The sequence below is a fragment of the Phasianus colchicus genome, chromosome 1 (assembly GCF_987193195.1).
Source record: "Phasianus colchicus chromosome 1, bPhaCol1.hap1.1, whole genome shotgun sequence".
NCBI classification, from domain to species: Eukaryota; Metazoa; Chordata; class Aves; order Galliformes; family Phasianidae; genus Phasianus; species Phasianus colchicus.
The window spans coordinates 88,001,179-88,024,044 of record NC_143436.1 but is presented as its reverse complement, the minus strand read 5'-3'; the positions used below and the strand labels follow the sequence as shown (position 1 = coordinate 88,024,044).

The 22,866-nt window shown below is 37.7% G+C and overlaps 1 protein-coding gene across 13 annotated transcripts in view; it reads right to left on the bottom strand.

The window, feature by feature from the left end:
- The window catches only part of LOC149919821 (uncharacterized), a 682,202-nt gene that overhangs the window by 531,009 nt on the left and 128,327 nt on the right, over window positions 1-22,866 (bottom strand). For 8 of the 13 annotated variants that reach the window (XR_016471773.1, XR_016471760.1, XR_016471764.1 and 5 more), the window contains exon 2: window positions 18,124-18,211. The exons of the other annotated variants lie outside the window; for them this stretch is intronic. Coding sequence is in view for 1 of the 8 variants with exons in the window: in XM_090151789.1 (XP_090007915.1) it covers window positions 18,124-18,211 (88 nt within the window). In the remaining 7 variants the exon portion in view is untranslated. The remainder of the gene's footprint in view (window positions 1-18,123; window positions 18,212-22,866) is intronic. 13 annotated transcript variants of the gene reach the window in all.

The window sequence follows — 22,866 nt, the reverse complement described above, 5'->3', positions numbered from 1 at the left end:
CTCCTGCTGACTTCTGATAAGAATTATACTCACAGCAGCTCCCTTTTCTTTTCAACTTAACAACTTCTACTGATAGTTTGGAGGTTTGAAGAATGATACACAGACTGTAAGAGCAAAGGTTCTCAGTGACCTAGATCTTGAGATACCTTGAACATGGCTTGCATTAAATCTCACCTAGATGCAAGACACCAACACTTCAGAAAGAAAAAAAAAAAAAGAATACCTGTCCTGTGATAAATCCCAGCAACTACTTTTTTCTTGCATGGATGCAATTTAAATATTTTCCACATAATCTCCAGCTAATATTTCTGGGGACAAGAAATTAAACTAATAAAGTAATAAACATTTTTAATGAAAAAAAAGTCTATCAACATTACTCATATGAAAATACGTACTCTAGCTATTTTAAATAGACTTTATATCCTTTGCCTAGAGCTCAACATTAAGCTGTATTTTTCCACAGTGGCACAGTAGTTCCTGGGTTTTGAAATTCCTAAGTATTGTAATCTACGGTATGCCATATAACCCAAACTCCTCAACCAGACTCCTCCTACCACAATGCATTTGCACTTAATTGTAATAAAGAATAGTAATGTTCACTCAGGAAATCTGTGCTGCACTATGGCAAAGTAGTCTGGAGCCTGAACAATTCCCCAAAGGATTTGCAGATAGTTCAACCCAGTGCTAAATGGATTCATCTTAATTCCACTTTAAACGTCTTGGGGGAAGAGATATTTAACTAGATCTGATACCAAATTAAATATTCATTGCACCTGATTTAAAAAATTGTTGATTTCCAAGGCCTACTTTGTAAATAACAGTAGTATTTCCTGCTTGCTTCTGCCATGAATGTTTCAACCTCTTCTTCACTGCAAAGCTCAGAGCATGGAATCCTTTCCCAAAGATCATTTCAAATCACATTGTTCTTTCTTTCTCCAAAACTCACTTTTCCTTTATGATATCCTCAGGAATATTTTGCTTGGGATACACTTACACATAATGGATGTGCATTTATTTATCATTAACAATGAACACTACAGCAGCTAGCAGCCTGCTTTGTCTAGATCGCTTTTGCCAAGCAACACTTCATGAAAGTTGTCTTACACAATTATGCAGCTCACTGGAAGAGGCAGCCAGCCTCGCCATACACTTGCAAAGCACCCTGTGTACTCCTACACTGGAAACAGCAGAAAAAACATGTAGCTGAAATTCACCATAGCTCTATAGATTTGCATTGCTAACTAGAAATTACACTGGAAAGTTAAGTAGGGAAATGGGCTGCACATCCCTCTATCCCTCACAGCTAAACAGTTATAATGGAATTTCCTCAATAAATATTCTTTTTCAAATTTGCCTCCAACAATTTTATGGAAATATAGATCAAGTTTGAGAGGGCTTTTAACATCTCATTAAAAATTAACCACTTGTTGTATTGATTTGACAATTTGCAAGGTGGTTGACTTTGCAGTTTGGAGAGGATGGGTTTGTTTTATTCTCATTTAAAAGAAAGCCTTATGTGAATGCATTCTTTTTTGCAGGGTCAAGAGAACTTCGATAAAGCATGGCACAATTTGATGGGGTTTACTTGTTTGAAGTCATACTATTTTACAGTGCCTTTAAATTTTTTAGAAAAAAATACAAGTTCTTCAGACACTCCATTCTACTGAATTTAATAAAAGCAAGCACCCTTAAAGAATGTAAGGCTCAATATGTTTACCCTCAGGAATAGTGATTTACAGAAAGTTCTTCCAAGGAAAAGCAGGAAATAAACAATACGGCCATTTCAAGTAAATTATATTTCTGCTTCTATTACATGCGTAAGATCTTTCATCTTTTCATAAAACAGTATGAACTGCACCTAACTTAGAACAAAGGAAATTTTAAGTAGGTATGTATTTGCTGAAGGAAACAGAGAAGGGCTGTAATTTTCTCCATGAAGAACTTTGCTCAAGAGTGCATCAAGTGTGCTCAAGTGTGTATCTTAAGCAAGTACCTTTCCAGCTGCATGGGTTTCCCATCCAACACTGATGAAGGGCACACAAATATTATCCACTTCCAAGTATCTCAGCCCAATAAACAATGTCCAAATCCTAACAGTAGCTGAAAAGAAAGACTCCCTGGTGACCCCTGTCCTAAAAACGTCAACAGTAATAAATACAGAATAGCCTGAAGAATGTGACTATCCTCTTAAAAATAGTCCTCAAAAACACTTGACTTACCATAGGACATCAACTCTAACGTTCATAGTTACTTGGTCATTTAGAACTCTTATTAGAAATAGAAAAACAGTAAATTACAGGTATTAGGCCACCTCAAAATTAGGAAGAACAGATAAGCAAGCACTGGGTAGATTTCTTTCAAACACTTCATTAAACTTCTAACGCGGATGTGAACATTTCATTGCTAAATAGTATTGTATTCTAATTTTAGAAACTCTCTTTGAAGAAGAATGAACAAAAATTATTGAAGTGCAAGCACAAGTTAAAGGAAATTGGAATACTGAGGATGAGTTTGCCTAAAACTTGGCAACAAAGAATAAATCTTATTTTATAATATAAAACAGATTTTCAGCTTTAGGAACTCTGGTGATTCAACTTAAGAAATCATGCAGTTTACCATCTGTCTTTTCTCAGAGGTTATCTACACAGTTTTCCTGCAAGTAGCACCTGGATTTGCAGGATGTCAAGACGACGTGAGGTTTACCATAGGACAAAGTTCCTGCTCATTGCCCAGTACTCCCTCTTGTCCTACCACATACTGCCACCAAACAATCTGCTAAGCAGGTTCCAGGCATTTTTGCAATGTAGTTTAGTTATGAATTACAAGAAAGCTGAAAAACATGAGGGAATAGATAGCACATATGTGCGATTAGTAAACCTCAGCAGGATAGCTCTGATTGTTCATGTCCTGAAATGCCTGATGATGCCTGAAGAAAAAGAGTGAGGCTGTTAGTTTTAGTTCTTTCTCCAGACGTGAATTATACTGAAGAATAAATATATTCGTCAGCACGCTATTATCATTAAATAGAACCTTGATTCTCTATTTTATGAATGTATGTGTATATGTATCAAAGTATTTATATTCAGTTTCAGTATACATTTCTCATATACATGTTTTATACATGCGTGTGTTTGCGTGTATATTCATTTAGATCCTCCTCAAAGTGTTACTGTATTACACGTGTGGAGAAAAAGCTGTATTAGAAACATACCTCTAGTGCCTCAGGGATAATATGACCTCATTACTGGCTGCAACATTTCACCGTCTGATTGGATTCATATTTCAGCAGAACAAGAAAATAAATAGCTCTCAAAATAAACCCCTGCCCTCTGTTGTAATGGGGAACCTCCTGAGGCTTTCTGGTCAGCCATGTTTGTCTCCCCTTCTCTGTAGCAACTGCCACCAGAGATCTGAGGGGATGGCTTTGTCCTCCAAAAACAGCACCATGCGACTTAAAAACATGGGCAGCTCTCTACCTGCAAATTAACCCAGTGACTGAGAGATAATAAACACCGACTTCAGTTTCTTTCTCACCTATAATATTAGCAAAGCCATCCACTGGGGCCAGGTCAGCTTTCTCAGAGACAACACTATGGCCAAAAATATCCATCCATGGTGATATTTCCTTACTGGTTACAAGCACCCATATGTCCCTCCAGTTGGCAATGTCTGTGCCATTTCTCCCCATTGTTACGTGCTGGGAGATTAGTGAGCACCACAGTGCAGAAAGAATGGGAAGCCAGACGGGAGGGCAGAGTTTTCTCATACAGTTAAGTTTTATTTTCTGGCACCTGAGCAAGAGGAAGAATAGTCAGAAAAGCCGGAGTTAAAGTACACGATATTACAATGTACTCAATGGGAAAAGTTTTAGCTTCAGGACAGACAAACAAATGTATCACTGTCCGTTCAGGAGGCCAATCTAGTTCCTGGCTAGAGTAGAACCAGATGAAGGAGAAGAACCTCACGCCACAACAGCTTTTGTTGTTTGTAGCACACTTATACCAAATGCCCCTGTCTCTGTGTAGCTCTTAATTACCTTGTAGTTGACAGCCACACCACTGCTGCTGCACTAACAGGCCTCTCAGGAGACCCTGAGATTGCAGAGAGGTGACCCGCTCTGCTTATTATCAGTTACTTACACGGTACAACTACCACACTACTGTAGTAAGAAGAGTGTTGCAACACAAAGCCCCCTGCTTAAAAAGACTTAAAAACCAAGTCCTTGCAAAAATTTGAACCACAGCTCATAATTTTTTGCTTGCACACACAGTGTTGCACAAGATGGTAGCAGAGCCGGGCATGTCATGCAACACAACACAGTTCACAACTGGGCCAAGCTCCCATTGACATTACCAATTTGGGATGAAGCATTGGAGGTGCAAGCAGCTCGAAATGGGGCAGAAGGATGCTGAAGACGCAATTACCTGTCTGTGGGTGTTATCATGTCAGTATCGTCTACTGCTTGAATCACAGCATGGATGAGGGAGGATTTTATTCAAGTATAGGAGACATGTAAATAACTGTTCTGATTTCTTTTATTTCCTTCTTACACACAAAAACCTGTAACAGATTATACAACATTGACATTGAAACTCCAGAAGTGAAATTGTTTGCGACAACAGTAATTGTAATTAATAGGGCTGAGCAGATCTTGGCAAGTGAAGAATAAAGAAATCTCGTGAAAGGCAGCAATAACATCACTCACAGTGGAAGCATGGCTGTGGGCTGACACACGACTCAACTACCCTATTCCATCAGACCTGGCCCACATCACAGGATCTGCCAGGTTGGTGGCAAAACACTCGCTAATGCTGAATTGTTAGGATATAGGGAGGTTTGTATATATTGTCAGCACACTACTCAGCAATATTTATATTAGGCTTCCTTATACATATATATTGAAGATCTTTTATGGAGTATTATTCACTTTCAGCCATGCTAAGACAACTGCTGAAAATAAAATTTACTCAAAAGAGTAACATGAAACAGAATAGCTTGATATAGTTACCACAAAAATCTAACACAAAAATCTTATTTTGTGGAAGGTTTACTGAGTCCACATCCCTGAACGACATCTATACCTCCAAAAGACAAAACCCAGATCCATTTGGTGCTGAAAACAGGACAGAGCTAAGAAACAGACATGCCGTAATATTGTTCTGCTAAGCTACTGCCATATTCATTTCTCCTCTTTGGCAAAACTGATATAGTACCAACATGAGCAACATCACGGAGCATGTGTGTACTGTGAAAAACATGGCAGTCAGTTCTTTAGGAACATGACTATCGAGTTTCTTTTCTTACATTTCCAAGGGTGTTTACTCTTATTTCGTGGCAAATCATTGCCTTATATCTGAGTAGTACCTATGGTTTCATTTCAGCTCAGTGCCTGTTAGCACAGATGGAGCTATTCTCAGAGCAGTACAGGCCTATATACGACCAAGACTACTCACAGCTGCACTGCTCTGTGGCCCAGGAGCTACAGCTTCCTCAGAGAGGCCCATACATACAGCAGTCAGGCAAAACAACACCCACACACCTATCAGAAACACCCCTCCAGGAGCACTTCAGCCTCTTGACTACAAAATTCCTGGACACTGCCAGCCCAGCTGGAACCCTCCTTAGAGGCTAGTGGAAATAGACCACCTTTCCTGTCTCCCAAAGAGTTTAGCAGGCCAGCACTATCCATTTATCTTTCACACAAAACATTTTATCCTATCAAACACACTTCTCTTGTGCTAGTATTCTAGATGTTTTCTTTTTGCAAGCTTTATACTATGTATAGTGGCTCATGCTGGTTGGCAGATCATGCAATCCTACCCCTATACCTCCAAGCAGCACAGGTGCTGCATGGGGAGAAAGCGAGTGGGTAAGGGCATGTACAAAATCCCACCATGCCACAGAGGACCCTGAGTCACTGCTCTACAACGTGCTAGTAAAGCTAGAGTAAGGGGGAAAGACAGACAGAAGGAGGGAAGGATGGGATTAGAGAAATGGAGTTCTCTTCAGATGTTGGAAATGTAGAGCTGGGCATAGAAGTAAACAGCATATTGAAATGTTTTTCTTCTAAGAGTATGGCATATTTCAATAAATAAACAAACAAATAAACAGATCAAAGGGACAAACCAAGAGAATCCTCCTTCTTTATCTCACCAAGCCTGACACTTTGCAAACCACCACTTCTGAGATGGGCAGGAGTGAAAACACAGCAAAGATTTCATGTCCACTGATGACCTCTCCTTCAAATGTAGCTTCAAGGGGTCAAGACTCTCAGAAATCGGAAACGCAGCAGATGCTGAAGTGCCTGAGTTCTGAAGTCTTAGTGACACCTTGGGTTATGTTCTAGCTTTGCCCTTCCTTCTATTTTTGCAATAAATTTCTCTTCTCTGCTTTACTTCAGAAAGTTAGGAATGATATACCCTTTTGTCTCACCTTCTCTGAACTGTACTGCTATGGTAAATTACATTTATGGACATTCACTCTATTTCAAGAATTTCCATCTACAAAACATTATGTCGACATTTTTGCTTTCTATAGCATGGAGAAAGAGGGGAAAACAAAAGCAAACAAGGTATTCCAGTTGATGCGTATTTTCTCCTAATTGCATCCCAAATCAAATTACATTCCTCGATGCTGTTAAATCTATTACTTTCTTCTTTATTCCGTATTACCATAAAATCTAGCTACTGCAGATTTAAATACACGGACAGAAAGAAAATGCTGTTGCTGTCAAATCAAAAAGTGAGAAGAAATAGGCAGAGTTGGGATTTTTTTCTTCTTATTTTAAAACTTCTCAGGCTTTCTGCAAGCAGCTGAGTACTTCAGGATGGGACAAAGAAGACAGAAAAGCTGAAATAGATGAGCTTTGCCGAAGGTTGCTGCTTAGTGGTATTTGGGAGACAACCAAGAATCATTTCCATTACTGAAAAGATTAATAATGCCACAAGGCTCAATCCAGAATAAAATAAATAAATGAATAAAAACGGCACTAAAAGGACAGCTTCATTATGAGGAGATTTCTATTCTTTTCTTCACTGACTGGAAAGGACAAAATGTCATAATCTTGTGTTTGATACACTGTCTTTTTTATCTTTAAATAAACACCTTTGGTTTTTAAAAATTATCATTATGTACAGAATTCAGAAACGCTAATCATTAGATAAAAAATAAGGAAGAAAACAGATAATGGAATGAAATAAGCTGGAAGGAGATTCATTTAGGGAATTAATTTACAATGCCAAAAATATAATTGCCAACTGATTAACACATTTTTTTCTCTCTCTTATGGGCATTTATTTTTAATTTATTAATTTCAATGCTCATTATACCTTGATTACACTCTCTTTTGGGAGGAAATAAGATTTGAAGTGGTTTCTATTTTTTTGCCTGTTTTATTGTTTCCATACAGTAATTGTATGTCATGTACTTGAATCTGTTTGTGCTTTCTCTCACTTGAGGTTCTATTTTGAGTTGGCTGTATTTGGGGGGAACAAACATGTTTAAGGGCACTTGGTTGCAAATCAATCACTGAATGATAAGAGCTAATTTAAAGTGGTAGTAGCATCTGCTCCAGGCAGCAGAGTGTCCTTGTGGCATTGCCAATACACTGTGCTGAGGAAAGCAGGAGCAAATACAAAGGTTACCCATAAAATGCTCTAAAATTGTAGGTAGATTTCTCAAAAAGAAAGGTAATTTCCCTGTTCTGTAGAAAAACTACTCTGTCCTAAGTCAGTCCCATCTCTTTTATCTACCAACAATTCTGCAAAGCCCGTCATTATTATTGCCACGAAGCAACTGCAGGAAATGCAAAAACTACTAGGCAAGATGATCTAGTTTATTGGTTTCATTATTTTAAGTGAGCTGCCTATGGAGTTGTTTATATTCCAGTCATCTGCAAACACTCTGGCACCCTACTGAGTACTGCAACAACAGCTGTAAATGGGTGGACAAGACTCTTTTTTGGAACAGAGATGTTCAAAATTCCAGGCTTTTAAAAACTTGCTTTCAGCTGCGGTCTGTATGCAGTTTTGACAACTGTAATAAAAGCAAAGTAACAACATGTTGCCTTAACCAGAAACAAGACAAAGAGCCTACTTTCTTTTATTTTTTGTATATGCCATACTCCAGTATCCTCACACATACACGTGCATCTCTACTATGGCTCTGCTGATGTGTGGGGACTTGCTGAAACATCAATTCAAAGATTAGATTTACAAATTAATTACAGTTTATTTATTTTCTCTCTATTTTCTAGCATGGCTCTGTTACAACAGAGGTCTAAGATCATGATCATCTTTCCTACCCTTATCCACAAGTCACAAACTTGGGGCTAATACCAAATGGCTATCATTATGAGTGTTTTCTTTTCCCACGCAAGCCCACAGAATAGTGGCTGTCTGTGGGTGCAGTAACAAGAGCTACTAATAGTCAAACCATACAGATCAGATCCTCAAAGCACACTGATTTTGAATGTAAGAGAATTTTGATTTCTTAATGCTTTTTTTAAAGTAGAAAACATTCATTCTTCTTATTTGAATTCCAGTTTTTACTTTCTCAAACTTCTCAAGAGAACCAGCAACATATATCTTACACATTTTTAAGGGATAAAGTTGAGATTTTCACAAAAGAACTTACTATAGACCCAAAGCTTTGTTAATATACTGAGTATGGCAAGATTTACAATAAAATTATGAGCTGATTTTTAACTGAGTTCCTACACTCATTATAATTTATTGCAGCTATTATACCTCTGGATTATTTTTAGAATTTATATAAATACCTAGGCTTTGTAGGAATCTGACTAAACCGTTTGCATCAATAATGTCAATAATATGCTAAGGCAGAAAGGTCCATAGGTTAATTCTATGCTTAGTAAAGATGCAAAGCCTCTTAAAGATCTATATTTGTTTATTCCAGCTTTTATTTTTATTTTTTAAGAATATGAAAAATTATCTGATTGTCTACAAGTCTATGGAGCTGGATGACATTACTCACAGGGTCCTGAAGGAACTGGCTGATGTGGCTGCCAAGCTACACTCCATCATACTTGAAAAGTCATGGCTGTCAGGCAAAGTCCCTGGTGACTGGAAAAAGGGAAACATCATTCCCATTTTTAAGAAAGGGAGAAAGGAAGACCTGGGGAACTACAAGCCTGTCATACTCACATCTCACATCTGTGCCCAGGAAGATCATGGGACCGATCCTTCTGGAAGCTATGTTTATGCACATGCAAGACAAGAAGGTTATCCAAGACAGCCAGCATGGCTTCACCAAGGGCAGATCAGTGAAATAGACGTGGGATCAAGTGTATTCTCAGCAATTTGCAGATGGCACCAAGATGAGTGGTGCAGCTGACACAATAGAAGGAAGGGATACCATTCAAAGGGACTTGGATAGGCTTGAAAGGTAGGCCCACAAGAACCTAGTGAGATTCAGCAAAGCCAAGTGCAAAGTGATACACTTGGGTTGAGGCAATCCCAGATACATATACAGACTGTGTTAAGAACTCCTTAAGAGCAGCCCTGTGACGAAAGAGCTGGGGCCTGTGGTCGATAAAAAGCTGGGCACAAGCCAGCGCTCTCTGCTTGCAGCTTGGAAGGCCAAATATATCCTGGGCTGCATCAAAAGATGGATGGGCAGTGAGGTGGGCAAAGGGATTGTCCCGTTACTCTGCCCTCGTGAGACTCCATCTAGAGCACTGCTTCCTGACCTGAGGTTCCCAGCACAAGAAGGACATAGAGCATGTAGCAAGTCCAGAAGAGAGCCACAAAGATTATCAAAGGGTTGGAGCTCCTCTTCTATGAAAAAAGTTGATGGAAGTTGGGCTTGTTCAGATCAGAGAAGACTCCAGGGAGATCTCACTATGTCCTTCCAGTAATTAAGGGAAGCTTATAAGCAGGAAGGGGATCAACTTTTTACATGGTCTAGTAGTGATAGGACAAGGTGGAATGGCTGTAAGCTAAAAAAGGGGAAATTTAGGTTAAACGTTAAGCAGAAACTCTTTACTCTGAGTGGTGAGGTGCAAGAACAGAACTTGCCAGAGAATGCCAGTCCCAGTATCAAAAACAGTGTTGGAGTTGAGTTTCTTAAGGTAACCTGGAACACAGATGCCTGCTCAGAATCAGATTTACCAATCTGGGTTTGTAGCTCAGATGCTGGACTGCAATGTACATTCTCATCTAGGCCATTTGCTTTAGTGACATCTCCACCACTACCACCTATATTACAGAGCCGATATGTATACACTTTTAAAAATACATACATCAAGATGAACATTAGGTACTGATTAAGTTATATCCCACCCCTACAATTAAGGCTGCTATTACAGGCATAGTTACAATAACAACACTGTGTTGTACCTACAGCAAAAAGTTGTTATCATGGGCCTAAGTGGACCAACAAGGCTGGAAATTTGCAACTACATGGGAAAATTAGCTTTAAGTAAGACAAGATAAATAGTAAAAGGACACTTTTACTAATACTGTTCCATTCCATTGGGATTTTTGTTGGCAAAAGCACATCAGCAAGGTCTCACTTGTCTCAGAGTGCAGAATTAGCTCTAAGACTAACTAATCAATTTATATCTGTACTAATTGATTCATTGGGCTTTCAAGTGCTCTCAGAAATGGGAGCAAAGGTCTGGAAAGAGTTTTGGTGTATGGAAAACAAAACTCATCTTTAAGCTCAACTGAAACAGGCATCCAGAGCTTTATCTCCACATTGACCAGCTTTTAACTTTTAACTTCAAAAGTAATACTGCTATGAGGCCAACAGTCAAATACTCAGACCTCTTTCCAGTTCTTTGATGATCTGTAAAGAAGGTGGAAATGTAAATTGTCACATACGGAGGAACAAATCAAATCTGTTTCCTCAGGGGTAGCAATCAAGAGACTCTCTTCAGCAATACCTAAATGTATCAGCGTAGCTGTGAGTTACATCTATTACCAGCAATAATCTTTCCTTCTTATCATTTTCCTCCATGCAATGGACCCACTTTCATCCTTACTCTTTAAAGCACTCTTTATGGTTGATTTAGCTCTTTCCTCCTCCAGAAGCTTTATAAAAAGATGTTCTTGAGAAAGGAAATGTACGTAGGTGGAAGAATGAATGCATTATCATTATTGTTATTTTTGTGTTAAAAGAAATAAGGATTTAGCATTCTGAAATGTGAAATATAAGATTTAGATGAGGTGTGTAGCTCAGAAAAATTGTTCTATTCCATTCCAATATCCATTACCCAATCATACAGCATCCTTGGTCTAAATAATTTTAATTAAGCAATTCTACCTTCTCTAGTAGCCATTACAGGAAGATAATTGACTGCATCCGTAATGAAGCATTCTGAGGGTGCTAAACAAACAGCAAGGTTAATTATCTGGCAGTAATGCTTGTTATGGAAGTGCAACACTGGCCAACTAAGTTTCCTGTTCTCCTGCAGTACACTCTCAGTAAATCAATGTAATATCCGTGGCTATATATATTGTCTTACTGCGTAGCCATATTCAACAAAGGAAGCAGGAAGCCACCAGTCAGGAGAACACAGAAACAAATACATTAAAAATACGACATTTTATTAAATGTGTTTTATTCAACTATCAAGTTTTATTATTTTTTTTCATCCCACTTTGACTTAAAAAGGATTTTTTCAAACTGTATGTATGTCTGATAGCAGAAGCTGTATTTAAGTTATAGACCGAGTCCCAGAAGTTTATATTATCCACCACATAATCCCAAAATGGATCTGATAATTTTATTTGCACTCAGCTTCTGCTTTCACCTTTCTCCTTCTTGACAATAAATCTACTTACACTAAATTAATTGGATAGATCACATTTGGATTTTGTGCATTTACATTTAAGGCGTTCATGTTTTTCATTCTCTCTATATCACTCAATGCTAATAGCGACCTCTGTGTTTCTCTGTGGACAAAAAGTTCTTTAAATTCCTGACAGTGTTGAGGTTTTTTCAGTATTAAAAATAAATGTATGAAGTCAAGTGTCTTTGACCTTTAACTTCGAAAAACATCAAAAGTTAATTTTATTTTAGAGTTTATCTTATTTTATTCTTCAGTGATACAGAATCCCAGCTTTAAATCTAGAAGTATGCAAACAGGATATCTTCATTCCCAAGACCACCAGGCTATTCCTGCCTTAATTGTAGCAATTCAAAAATGCAGAAGTGTATCTTTATGTGAGTTTTTGAAAGAAAATCCAGATATAGCTGTTCTCTCAGAACAACCCATCATCATGTACTGGCATGTTGGAATTTAGACATAGAAACAACTATGCATTTTTTTCTGGGGGGGTTAGAGTATATTGTTGGTTTGTTGTTGCTTTTTACTACTCAATACCCATATCCAATTCACATGAAATTCAAACATTTGGATAGAGGCTTTGGGTATGTGTAAATTCTTTTTGTTCATAGGCATCTCCCTCATTCTCCACGACTTTTCAAAGGTGATAGAGAGAAGTTCAACAATCACTTCTGACAGCTCCCTCAGCACATGTGGGTGAGTTGCTCTTTGATTTGTTGAGACTGAAGTTTGCAGAAGTCTCAGGAACTTGTCCATAATTACTGACCCAAGGACAGTATTTCTGAGTGATAAAGACACAAGTCATTTCACTGCTTCAAATGTATTTTTGTAGACCCTAAACAACAACTTATATGCAGCCTAATAACTTGGCAGCATAAGACAACATTAAACAGTTTTTCAGATAATGAGTAAAGTACCTAGAGACAAGGAACATAAAAAGACCAGCAACAAAAGTTGTCTGAAATTATGCTAAGTATTTTGTCTTATTTTTCGTCCTCTACATTCAGGTGGTGACCTATTTAGTATAATCATCATTGCTTTTCTTATGATGGCAGAGGATCTGATTCAAGAGGCCTTCAACCCTGACTAGAAGCATGAATTTCAAAGCAGTACAGAAACAAAAAAAGAATAGAAAATAAGAAATTTTGGAGCTGAGCTGAGAACAGAGTCTTCCACAAGTCAACTCGTTCTGGAGAAAGACCGGTAGGAAAGGATGAAGTGTTTTTCATCAGATGCTAAATTCAATGGTAGCCAAAAACAACCCAGAAATTCCTGTGAATTCAGACTGAATTTGAAAAAGAGTTCTAGGAGAGGAAAAAAAAGAGACAAAAAAGAAGTAGCTACTTTTAAACATCACAATGTTTTAATCTTCTTAGAACAAAACATTTCTTTTAGAAAGGCTTAAACATAAACATTTAAAGGGATTTCAAAAGTATCCAACACTTTAATTTGCTGTTGAAATAAGACGAAAAAAAAGTTATCTGAAAATTTAATCTCCCTTTCTAAAGGACATTCTAAATCCACTCTCATATCAACATTCCCAGTGGCAAGCTGTTATTGGCATAAAAATCTCAGATTAGAATGTTTGTTTGTTTTTGTTGTTTTAATGATTTCCTCATGCTATTTGTAAAGCTTTGGCTTATCCCAAAATTTTAGCTCCAGTGGTCTTTTCCAAGGTTTACTGCAACCTTTTATACTGTTTTCAATCAGAGTTCCAAACATCCTTAGCAGTTGTGATCAGATGCTTTAATAATGATACAAGTTGCTCAATTTTTGACCTAACTATCCTCCATATCAGGCAACTTCTTTAGCCCCATGTTTTTAACTCAGCTTCAGAAGTGACCGTGAAGTTTCTCTTTATGACCTAGTGGGAGAAATGGACATTCTGGTACAATTAATGACATGCTCACCTGAATATCAAAAGCAGGAAAACAGGTCAGTGAAATCATCCTAAAAGTACAGATAAAAAGATGAAGTAGAGTCAAAAGATACAGATACCTAAGAAAATAAGAGATATTCAAAAATAGATAAAATAGATATCTAAAAGTAGAACTCTACTGTCTGCAAAAGTGATTCACTCAGACAAGTTATGTTAAATGAACTTGCTTTGGTTACAAAGGAAGAGATTGGAAGCAAAGAACAAGGAAGGATGGCAAAAGGAGAAGCTTTGGTTCAGTCCAGACAAGACGACTCCTGTCAGAACCACCTTTCTACCCTCATCTTCTGCTGCTGTTTCACTTTCCAGTTGTTTTTTTTCTACACCTCATTCTCCCTCTTCTTTTTAAACATTTCCTGTTATAGTCTGCTAGCCCCTCCAATGGTTTTCTTGAAGTCTGTCACATCACTGTAGCCTTCAGCATTTGATTAAGAACAGAATGCACTTTGTACGAGGCCTCTCCAAAGGCATGTCAGCTGTCACTTTCACAGAGCTCACACAGAATGACCAAAGCACTTGGGAAAACAGTGTCTTCAGCTGTGTTCTCAAAACATGAATATAGAATTTGTTCGTTCCAGTAAAAATTACAATAACTTTTCTATAAAGAAATGGATGAAGGGAAAATGTGCAAGGGACAGAGGGTTTAGTGAAAAATGAGTACAACTTTGGAGGTTTGAAAGTTCAGCTCTGACATGCTCTCAGTCACATAAGGTGGTTTATTTGAATCTTACCAAGAAATATACGAAAGCCTTGGATCTGGAAAAGAGGGTCAGAAATACTGCAGCACTCATCCAGGACATAAGCTCCTGCACAGAGGCAGGGAATGGAAACAGATAGAGAGAAGCAAGCAAGATAGAGCTGCCCAAACTTCTCCTAGCTGATACAGCTTGAATTTACAGTAGATGCTTAAAACAGTCCTTTGTCTGCCTGCCCTTTATTTCTATCTGGCACTATTTTCTGCAGTGAATTTGGCACCAGAGAAGGGCAAATGTTTAGATGGCAGAAGCCCAAGTTGTTAAGCTATGGATGAAGGAGAAATAAAAACCATTTGGCTTTCCAGATGCCCATAACTTGTGAGAAGTTTCTTGTCTGCTGTATCCATACGAGATATGCCTTGTTCCTCTATAACCAAGTTAACTGCTCTCACAGACACACATCCAGAGCATTATGCCCTCTTTGTTGCAACCTCATTTCAGCAGTAACAAGAGAGTTCACTAAATTTCAGATCAGGATATGCATAAAACAATATGCAAAGCAAGTTCAGGATAAGATGGAAACATCACTTATGGCCCTTTGCCACGACATTAGACAAGCAATACCCAAGAAGACTGTAATGAAGCTAGAGACAAGATGGCCACTGGAGAACATGGGAACAGAGCAGGACATAGGACTTGTGTATGAACAGCATGAAGAACAATGTGAGAACTAAGGTCTAATGTCCCTGGTGGGAAAAACATTGTAGGAAAATGAAGCAAATCAATATCTGTCACTAGATATCAGGGAAGGTGCTAAAAACGTTACTGCAAAGTAAACCAAAGCAAAGCAAAATAAAGCAAAACTAAACAAACAAACAAACAAACAACAACCACCCAGAGTCTTTTTATATTGCAAAACTTCAGTGTTTTCTGCAAAATATACACAAACTATATAGGAGTACAGACTGTCTGGTTGCTGTTTTCCCTCCAAACAACACACAGTTAAACTGCCCTGAGTTAGGACATTTCATCTTCACGTTGGCAACTGAAGTTTACCAAGGAAATAAAGGTCAATTTAGGATAGACAGAGAAGTAGACTAAGTCATGCCTTTCCTCTCCTTGCATCTCAGAATACATTTCACCTAGGAAATACAGAGTTGGAAGTGTGTTCTCTTTACCAATGACAAGTACAACTGACCTACGGAATTTGAGGGCTTGATGCAAAAGAAATAGGAATGAATATGTTAAAGTCCCAATGCATCTAAAAATATAAGCATTAAAATACTTTCCAGGTTTTTAGCCTCTAAGGGCTTTCATCCCTTACAAGGGATCACTTAAGCATTTTTAAATCCTTTAGACTTCACTAAACCAATGTATAGAGATCCAAGGCCAGCTGTTTTGACTGATCTACACAAAAACACAGCGCAAATAGTCCCACCAGCCAAGTATTCCCAAAGAGAGGCAAACACATTCTCCTGCCGTCTGCTGAGACTAGAAAACTCAGATTGCTGTAGCACATGTTGGCACCAAATGGAACCAAACAAGTGCTAGAATGAATGGCAGCCACTTTGGAGATTTGGGAATACTAAAATGTGTTTCATGCAAGGTAAAATGGGAAGACACAAAGCTAAGAAATTGGTACACTTAGTACTTTCCCTTAAGTTTCATCAGAAAACAATATATTTCCAGCAATTACAGGAACAAAGCAAAGGGAAAACAGCAGCTTGTGGTAAAAAATACATGTATTAAACCTATTAGTTCCCTGCAGGATGATGAAAAACATTTTTTGATGTGACTGTCGTAAGACAGCTAGGAAAACAAAGCACCTCTACAGCTGTCAAGAAGGTTGAAATCAACACCTATGGACACTTCTTAAAAGGATATTTTAATACAAGGATGAGGCAACTGACATAGTTTTTAACATTCAAATTGAATTAAACAAATTGCACAACGTCAGTGGGCCCAAATCAGAGCTTGGCTCTTCAACAGATTCAGAAGGCGGGAAGACATCTGAACAGCTGCAGGACAGCCCAAAGCAACACTGAGACCAGAGGCTGTAGCACCCTGACCCAGCCAATGCCATGCAAATATCCTCACAGCTGAGAGCAACAGCCTATCAGAACAGAGTACAGAAAAGAGAAAGGAAAAAAAAAAAAAAAAGAAATTCTTCCAAGATTCAATATAATTATTAAAAATAAATAAATAAATAGATAGATAGAGTAATAAATAAAAACATCTTGCACCATTCTTGAAAAGGAAAATGCTTATGCTTCTGACCAACAACATTCGTTATTTGGGATCATCATGTCTTTTGACTCATGATTTCTCCACAGAAAGCATCTGAAAACTTCTCAAAGTCTCACAATAGACAAGCAATCCAGGTCAGCATAATATTATGGATTTTTCTTGTTTTTCATACTGATTGGACAGCTTCTGTTTGACAAGAGTAAAGTTCTAATGGACAGACAGCACGTTACAGTTCTTGAATATATATCCAAGTAGCTGTATGAGAAATCTTACCCTAAGACCTAACCACACGCATACATCCCTCACTTCAGTCTTACATACTTGATCGTCCACATTATGACTATGCAAAGATGAGTAAGACTTATTTTTCAATAAATTAAACATGCATCAGAGGCTGTTTTACCTTCCTCATTAAGCACATGAAAAACTATGGGGAAAACATGTTGCACTCAATAAAACTTTGCTTCCTACCATACAGAAGTCACCTCTGAAAGAACATAATATTCAGATGAAAAGAGGGGAAAACAAGGGGAGAAAAGCTAACAGTTAGAATTATAATTTTCACCAAACTTGGAAAAAGTCATGCAGTTCAGGCATAAGTCAGTGCTGCAAATCAATTTCCAACAAAACACTGGCATTCAAACAATTGCTATTCTCTTGCTGCATATTGTCTTTGTTTCATTTCCAAAACCATTAAGTGAGAGTTTTGAAGTTAGTGACAAAGTGAATTATGATCTTCTCATTAGCTCTGGTTTCCATCAAGTTACTTGTTTTCCATACCAAAAATTCATCTGCATATGATCTGTTACTCATAAGATAAAGAACAAGTAGCTGCAGGACTGACTATCTCATAGCTGAGGTTCCAAACCATTTTGATCACGAACCATAGAACCACCAAGGTTGGAAAAGATTCATTGCCAAGTTTTGTTTTGTTTTCTTTCAGAGTATAATACATTTTTACCATACTTTAAAATTGCAAACCCAAACTGATCTACTGAAGAATCATAAAAAATATTTTCTAAACTGCTCACTAAATGTCAAATGTTGTTGTAGCAAACTCCTGCTCATAGATACTTGCTTCCAGCTTTCCTACTGCCTTCATACGAGAACTGGATAACATAGATAATATTCTGGTGATGCTGGGGATAGAAATCTATGATTTAGGGGACAGGAGAAAGAGAAAGATGAGCCACTGAGAACAGGCAGTACAGGAAACAATAACAGAAAGGAGATGGTTCTCATTTAATAGGTAAGTGTAGAGAACCCTGGGCAGCTCACTGCCCAGAGGCGAAGGCCAGCAGGGAACAAGCTAACAAGTGCAGCACACATCTTAATGGGTGCAGTGATATGCTGCCCTAGAAGAAGCAAAACCCATTACCAAATACAGTGGCAGGTAAAGTTACAAGGTATAAAATTTAAGAAATTTGCTATACCAGAGGTAAGGAAGGCATCTGACATGTCTCCAGATATTTTGACTCTGAGCTGCTGATTACTTCATTGCCTTTGGAGATCCGAGCCCATCTGAGAACAGATATAGCAAAAATGAGAAACTGCCTATTTCATTTTACCAAAATGACAGCCTCTAATAGTCACAGTAATGCAATTGCCTTCTTTTTCAATAATATGTCAATATTCAGAACTCTTAATATAAGAACTCTTTTCCTGCAATCAAACAATAGTCTTAAAATGCCCCCATTTCATTAAAAATGTAAATAAGGTAGTATCTGTTCATAAGAATCATGCATTTAATTAACAAAAATACTTTATCTTTAAGATGGGAAAAAGAGTTAGTGGTCAGTTAATTATCTCTCTATCATAGACTTCATTCAGCCAGATCTGAGTGTTACAACAACAACAAAAGTTGTAATTATCTATGAACATTAATAAGTCTTTAAAATTAATAAATATTAATTCTCTTTGTATTTGCAATCTAATCAAATTCTTAACAACTGTTCTAGTGAAATTAAATATTCTGATTTTAGCAGTACTAAAATTACATTAATAAGTACAGTCAAACACTAGCTTTTTTACATATTATTCTGAATTCAACATAATACATTCATATAATAAGTCAGTAGAATTGGTTTTATAAAACTGAATGAGTGTTTGATCAGATTACAGGAGCACAATGTTTATATAAGAAGTATTTAAGTAGGAAAAAATCTGGAAGAAGTTACAATAATTTAACTGAAAAATAAGAAAAAGAGAAGTATTTTCTTTTCCACTGGTATGAATAGAGGCAGGATTTAATTCCAAATTCTGCCATTTTCATAATATCCCTTGTACTCAGACTGAAGCATCACATCTCAGTTATGCCCAGTGGCTTTCTGCAAGCCATTACTTCTTTCAGCAATGTATGGCAATTCTCACACTTTATCCTCACAAACTCATTCGTGCCCAAGCTCTACTTCAGAACTCTGCCAAATCGTTTTTGTACTTACTCTCATAAAGAAGCAACATCTACTTTTGGCAACAATAATCACAGTTTGCTATTGAATACACAAACCACAGTTCTTTCCACACATAGATTAGAAAGCACTGACAGTAAAACACTGGCAAAATATTTAGACAAAAACACGTAAATGTTACATAACAAATATTCCTATTTAACTCCTTGCTTTATTCTAACATGATTATCCAAACATTGGCAAATAGCAAATCCACACCGCTTTAAACAGTGCTTTGTTTAATGCTGTATACAGTTACTGATCCTCTGTTAAGCATGCCAGTGCTGAGGGATTTGGGGTCATTTGAGTCTTAATCCGTATCATTCTTTGAGAATGAAACAGAAGGTAACCGACTGTGGAAGCAACACAGAGAACATATTTTATACAGAAAAGTAGCATTTTTTTCAGATTCATCATCTAAATGGCTACAGAAATATATGGCACATTAAAATATATCACAAGAGTCAAGACTTTTATTCTAAGCAATATACACCTGAAAAGTTACCCTGAATATTCAGAACGTTCAGAAACTAAAAAAAAAAAAAAAAAAAATGTTTAAAATTTCAAGGTCAAGATTAAAGTGCCCACACAAGGATCCAGACACAAAAAGTTGTGCTGGGCACTGTGCACAGTTTGTTGGAAAGACTGTACCCAGCCTTGAGTTGGCACTCAGGTGATGCACCAACAGACACTAATCACCTTGATAAAATATCAGGTACTGTCACACTATGGATTTTATCAACCAGAACCAGACCAGATAACTAGATGTCTCTTGTTTATACTAACCAGCAGAACTGGCCAAGTGAAGTAGTTTCAGGTAGAGCAACGTGTTCAGATATAAAGAAGGTAAAAGGACAAATATGATCCCCACCTATTAACTCTCATCAAATTACTAACCGACTCAAGGTAGCTATGAAAGTAATATGTGTTGCACCATGCAGCAAAGGCAGAGCAGAGCATCCCACGTACTCTGCAATCATTTCAGCCTTAGGCTATGTTTTAAGGACAGAAAGGTCAGTCGCTCATCTGGCTCAGTGCTGAAATCAATGGAGCAATCCTGATTGATGCAAGCTGAGGATCTTGCTAATGAAGACAGTGACGTTTACAGATTTACCTGGGGAGCTGCCCTAAGAACTAGTCTGTTATGGTTTAACAGCAATCGGTACGCATATTCTGTTACTACAACATAACATTAAACTGATGGCATCGCTGTCCCAGTTGGTCACTCAAGCTGTGCAGCACATTTCAGTCTGCAGGGCTGAACACACTGTTCCATTGCAGTTACTGCTATTAAAATATTATGCCTGAAATTAATGCATTACACCTTGCAGACTAATGATCTCTAAATCAGACTGGATTTATCTAGGGGTATTTTTAGGCAAAAATACATCCTCACAAGCAATGTAATGATCAGCACTTTTCCCCCAGATGCTTTAATATGGAATAAAGCCTATGAAGTAATTAATATTTATGAAGTAAATTAGTTCCTGTTAAACCCGAAGTCACAAATATATGGGATTTGAACGATAAAAATGCAAACCTAAACCAATATAATAAAAATACACTTACATACATATTAATTGTGAACTTCGGTCAAGTTGTTATATATTGCTTTAGTAAACGCAAAATTAATAATAATGCTGGTCTGCAAACTTTTGTATTGATCTGTATGATTTCTAGATTAGCCAGATGTAACAGAGGAAGTCTCATTTTAGTGCATTAGGGCACCTTTGAAACTTGATCAGCAGGCTGACTCTCTTATGTCCTTCAGTTGCCAACGCTGCCTCATTTCCACTGACAGAAGAATGCTTTCCCCTATTGGAATTCAGAGAGCACTATGCACAGAAGGACACTCCTTCCAAAGAGAACTGATATATGATTCAACTGTATCATAGGAAGAGATAGTTTTACCCATTATTAAAGTGAAAACAACATACGCTGTTCCTGAAACATACATTCTCTATATATCAAGCCATTACAGAGAAGAATAAATAACACATTTTTATACGGTGCTTTTTATCATCAGATCTCAAAGTGCTTCATAAAACATGCTGTTCTACATATACTACGCTAATAAAATATTAGAGGATTGCAAATGTTCATATGTGAGTGGTACTAAAAACATTTCAGCGTCAGAAAGATATTACAAGGTTTAGAAACATGAGAATTTAAGAGCTCCCATATGAATTAGCAGGCTAACTTCAGACACCCAAGTCTGAAAATGTTTGCTTTCATATGGACATAAAAGGAATCAGAAGAAATGTAAACTAATTCAAGCTAAATATAATATCTCCCTAGATCACTATTAATGTTTTTATTAGCATTTGTTACTTCCTCTCCATTTCCAGATGGCACAGTGCATGACAGCATCACTATCTTTGCTGAAACACAGGTTGAATGCTGCAAGGAGTACCACAACAGCCTGGTTCTGTGGAAAGCTGTGTTGGTTCTTTGCATGCAGTGACAAGTGAGGAGGACAACTTTTTTTCCGCGTAGAGTCGAAAAGATTCCCTAAATCTGATTACACCTGGGGCAGGAGTACAAGAATGGGAGAGGATGAAGCATTTGGACTTCAAATCAGAGACTGAAAATCAAAGTGCTGGACTGGCAATTCAAGAGACTATATTCTCCATAACAAACCCTTGCACTTCTTGTAAGGCTGGCTGCAGAGAGCCCAGGCACAGTGATTTCCAGAACACCTGACTGAGACCACCAGCTCATTCTATGCACACAACATAGCATTGCCATCATAAATCACAGTTTGTCTAAAGGCATTCTACCTGGGGATATTATCTACCTATCCTCTAAAATGTGTTTAATATCCATTTTTCTCTCTTCCTCCTAAATTATAAAACTGTTTATTTGACTCCACAACTCTTCCATCTTTTAAGAATCAAGGAAAAGCAGAGCTGCTTGAAAAAGTTGCAGGTAGTGTGGAATTTCAAACTGAACAAAGAACACATAAGCAAGCTTCCAGTAAATAATTTAGCTCTTGGCCTGAGGCATTACCTTTTATTCAAAGAAGCATAATTGATAAAGAATGCTAGCAGAGTCATTTACAAAATGTTAACTATGCAATAGCAGAACATCCTGTTACAAAGCAAGATAATTATTTTGCATACCAGAACCTCAAAAGTAAATAGATGAATGCACAAAACCTTAGATGATCTTAGCAGATTAATGTATGGGTGCAGGATACCAGAGGCAATGTAATCCTTGAAAATATTCAAGACAAAAAAAAAAAAAAAAAAAAAGAAGAAAAAAGTAGTGCTTCAGTTTCTTAAGAACACACCTTTATTTGCTTTTCTTTTCTGCATTATCTCAAAACCTTGGTGCTACACTGGAAAGCCTGCTTACAATCTTCATTAATGACATGGATAGGAGGGCACAGTGTACCCAGAGCAAATTTGCAGGGCCTGGAGATGAAAAAGTTTAGGAGTGATCTCATAGATGCATATTAATGCCTGAAGGGAGGGTGCAAAGAGGATAGAGCCAGACAGGGCTCTCATTGCCAGGACATGTGGCAGTGGATACAAAGTGAAACAGAAACTGCGAGGTCAGCTCCTTGTACTCCAAAAGCTGCCTGGGCTCGGGCCTGGGCAGCCTGCTCTGGGTGTCCCTGCTCAAGCAGGGGGTAGACCAGATGGTGTCCAGATTGTGCCCCATCCAGCTTCAATCATTCTGTAGTTCTGTGATATAGATCCCATTTCTCCTCCATCTAGAAAACAG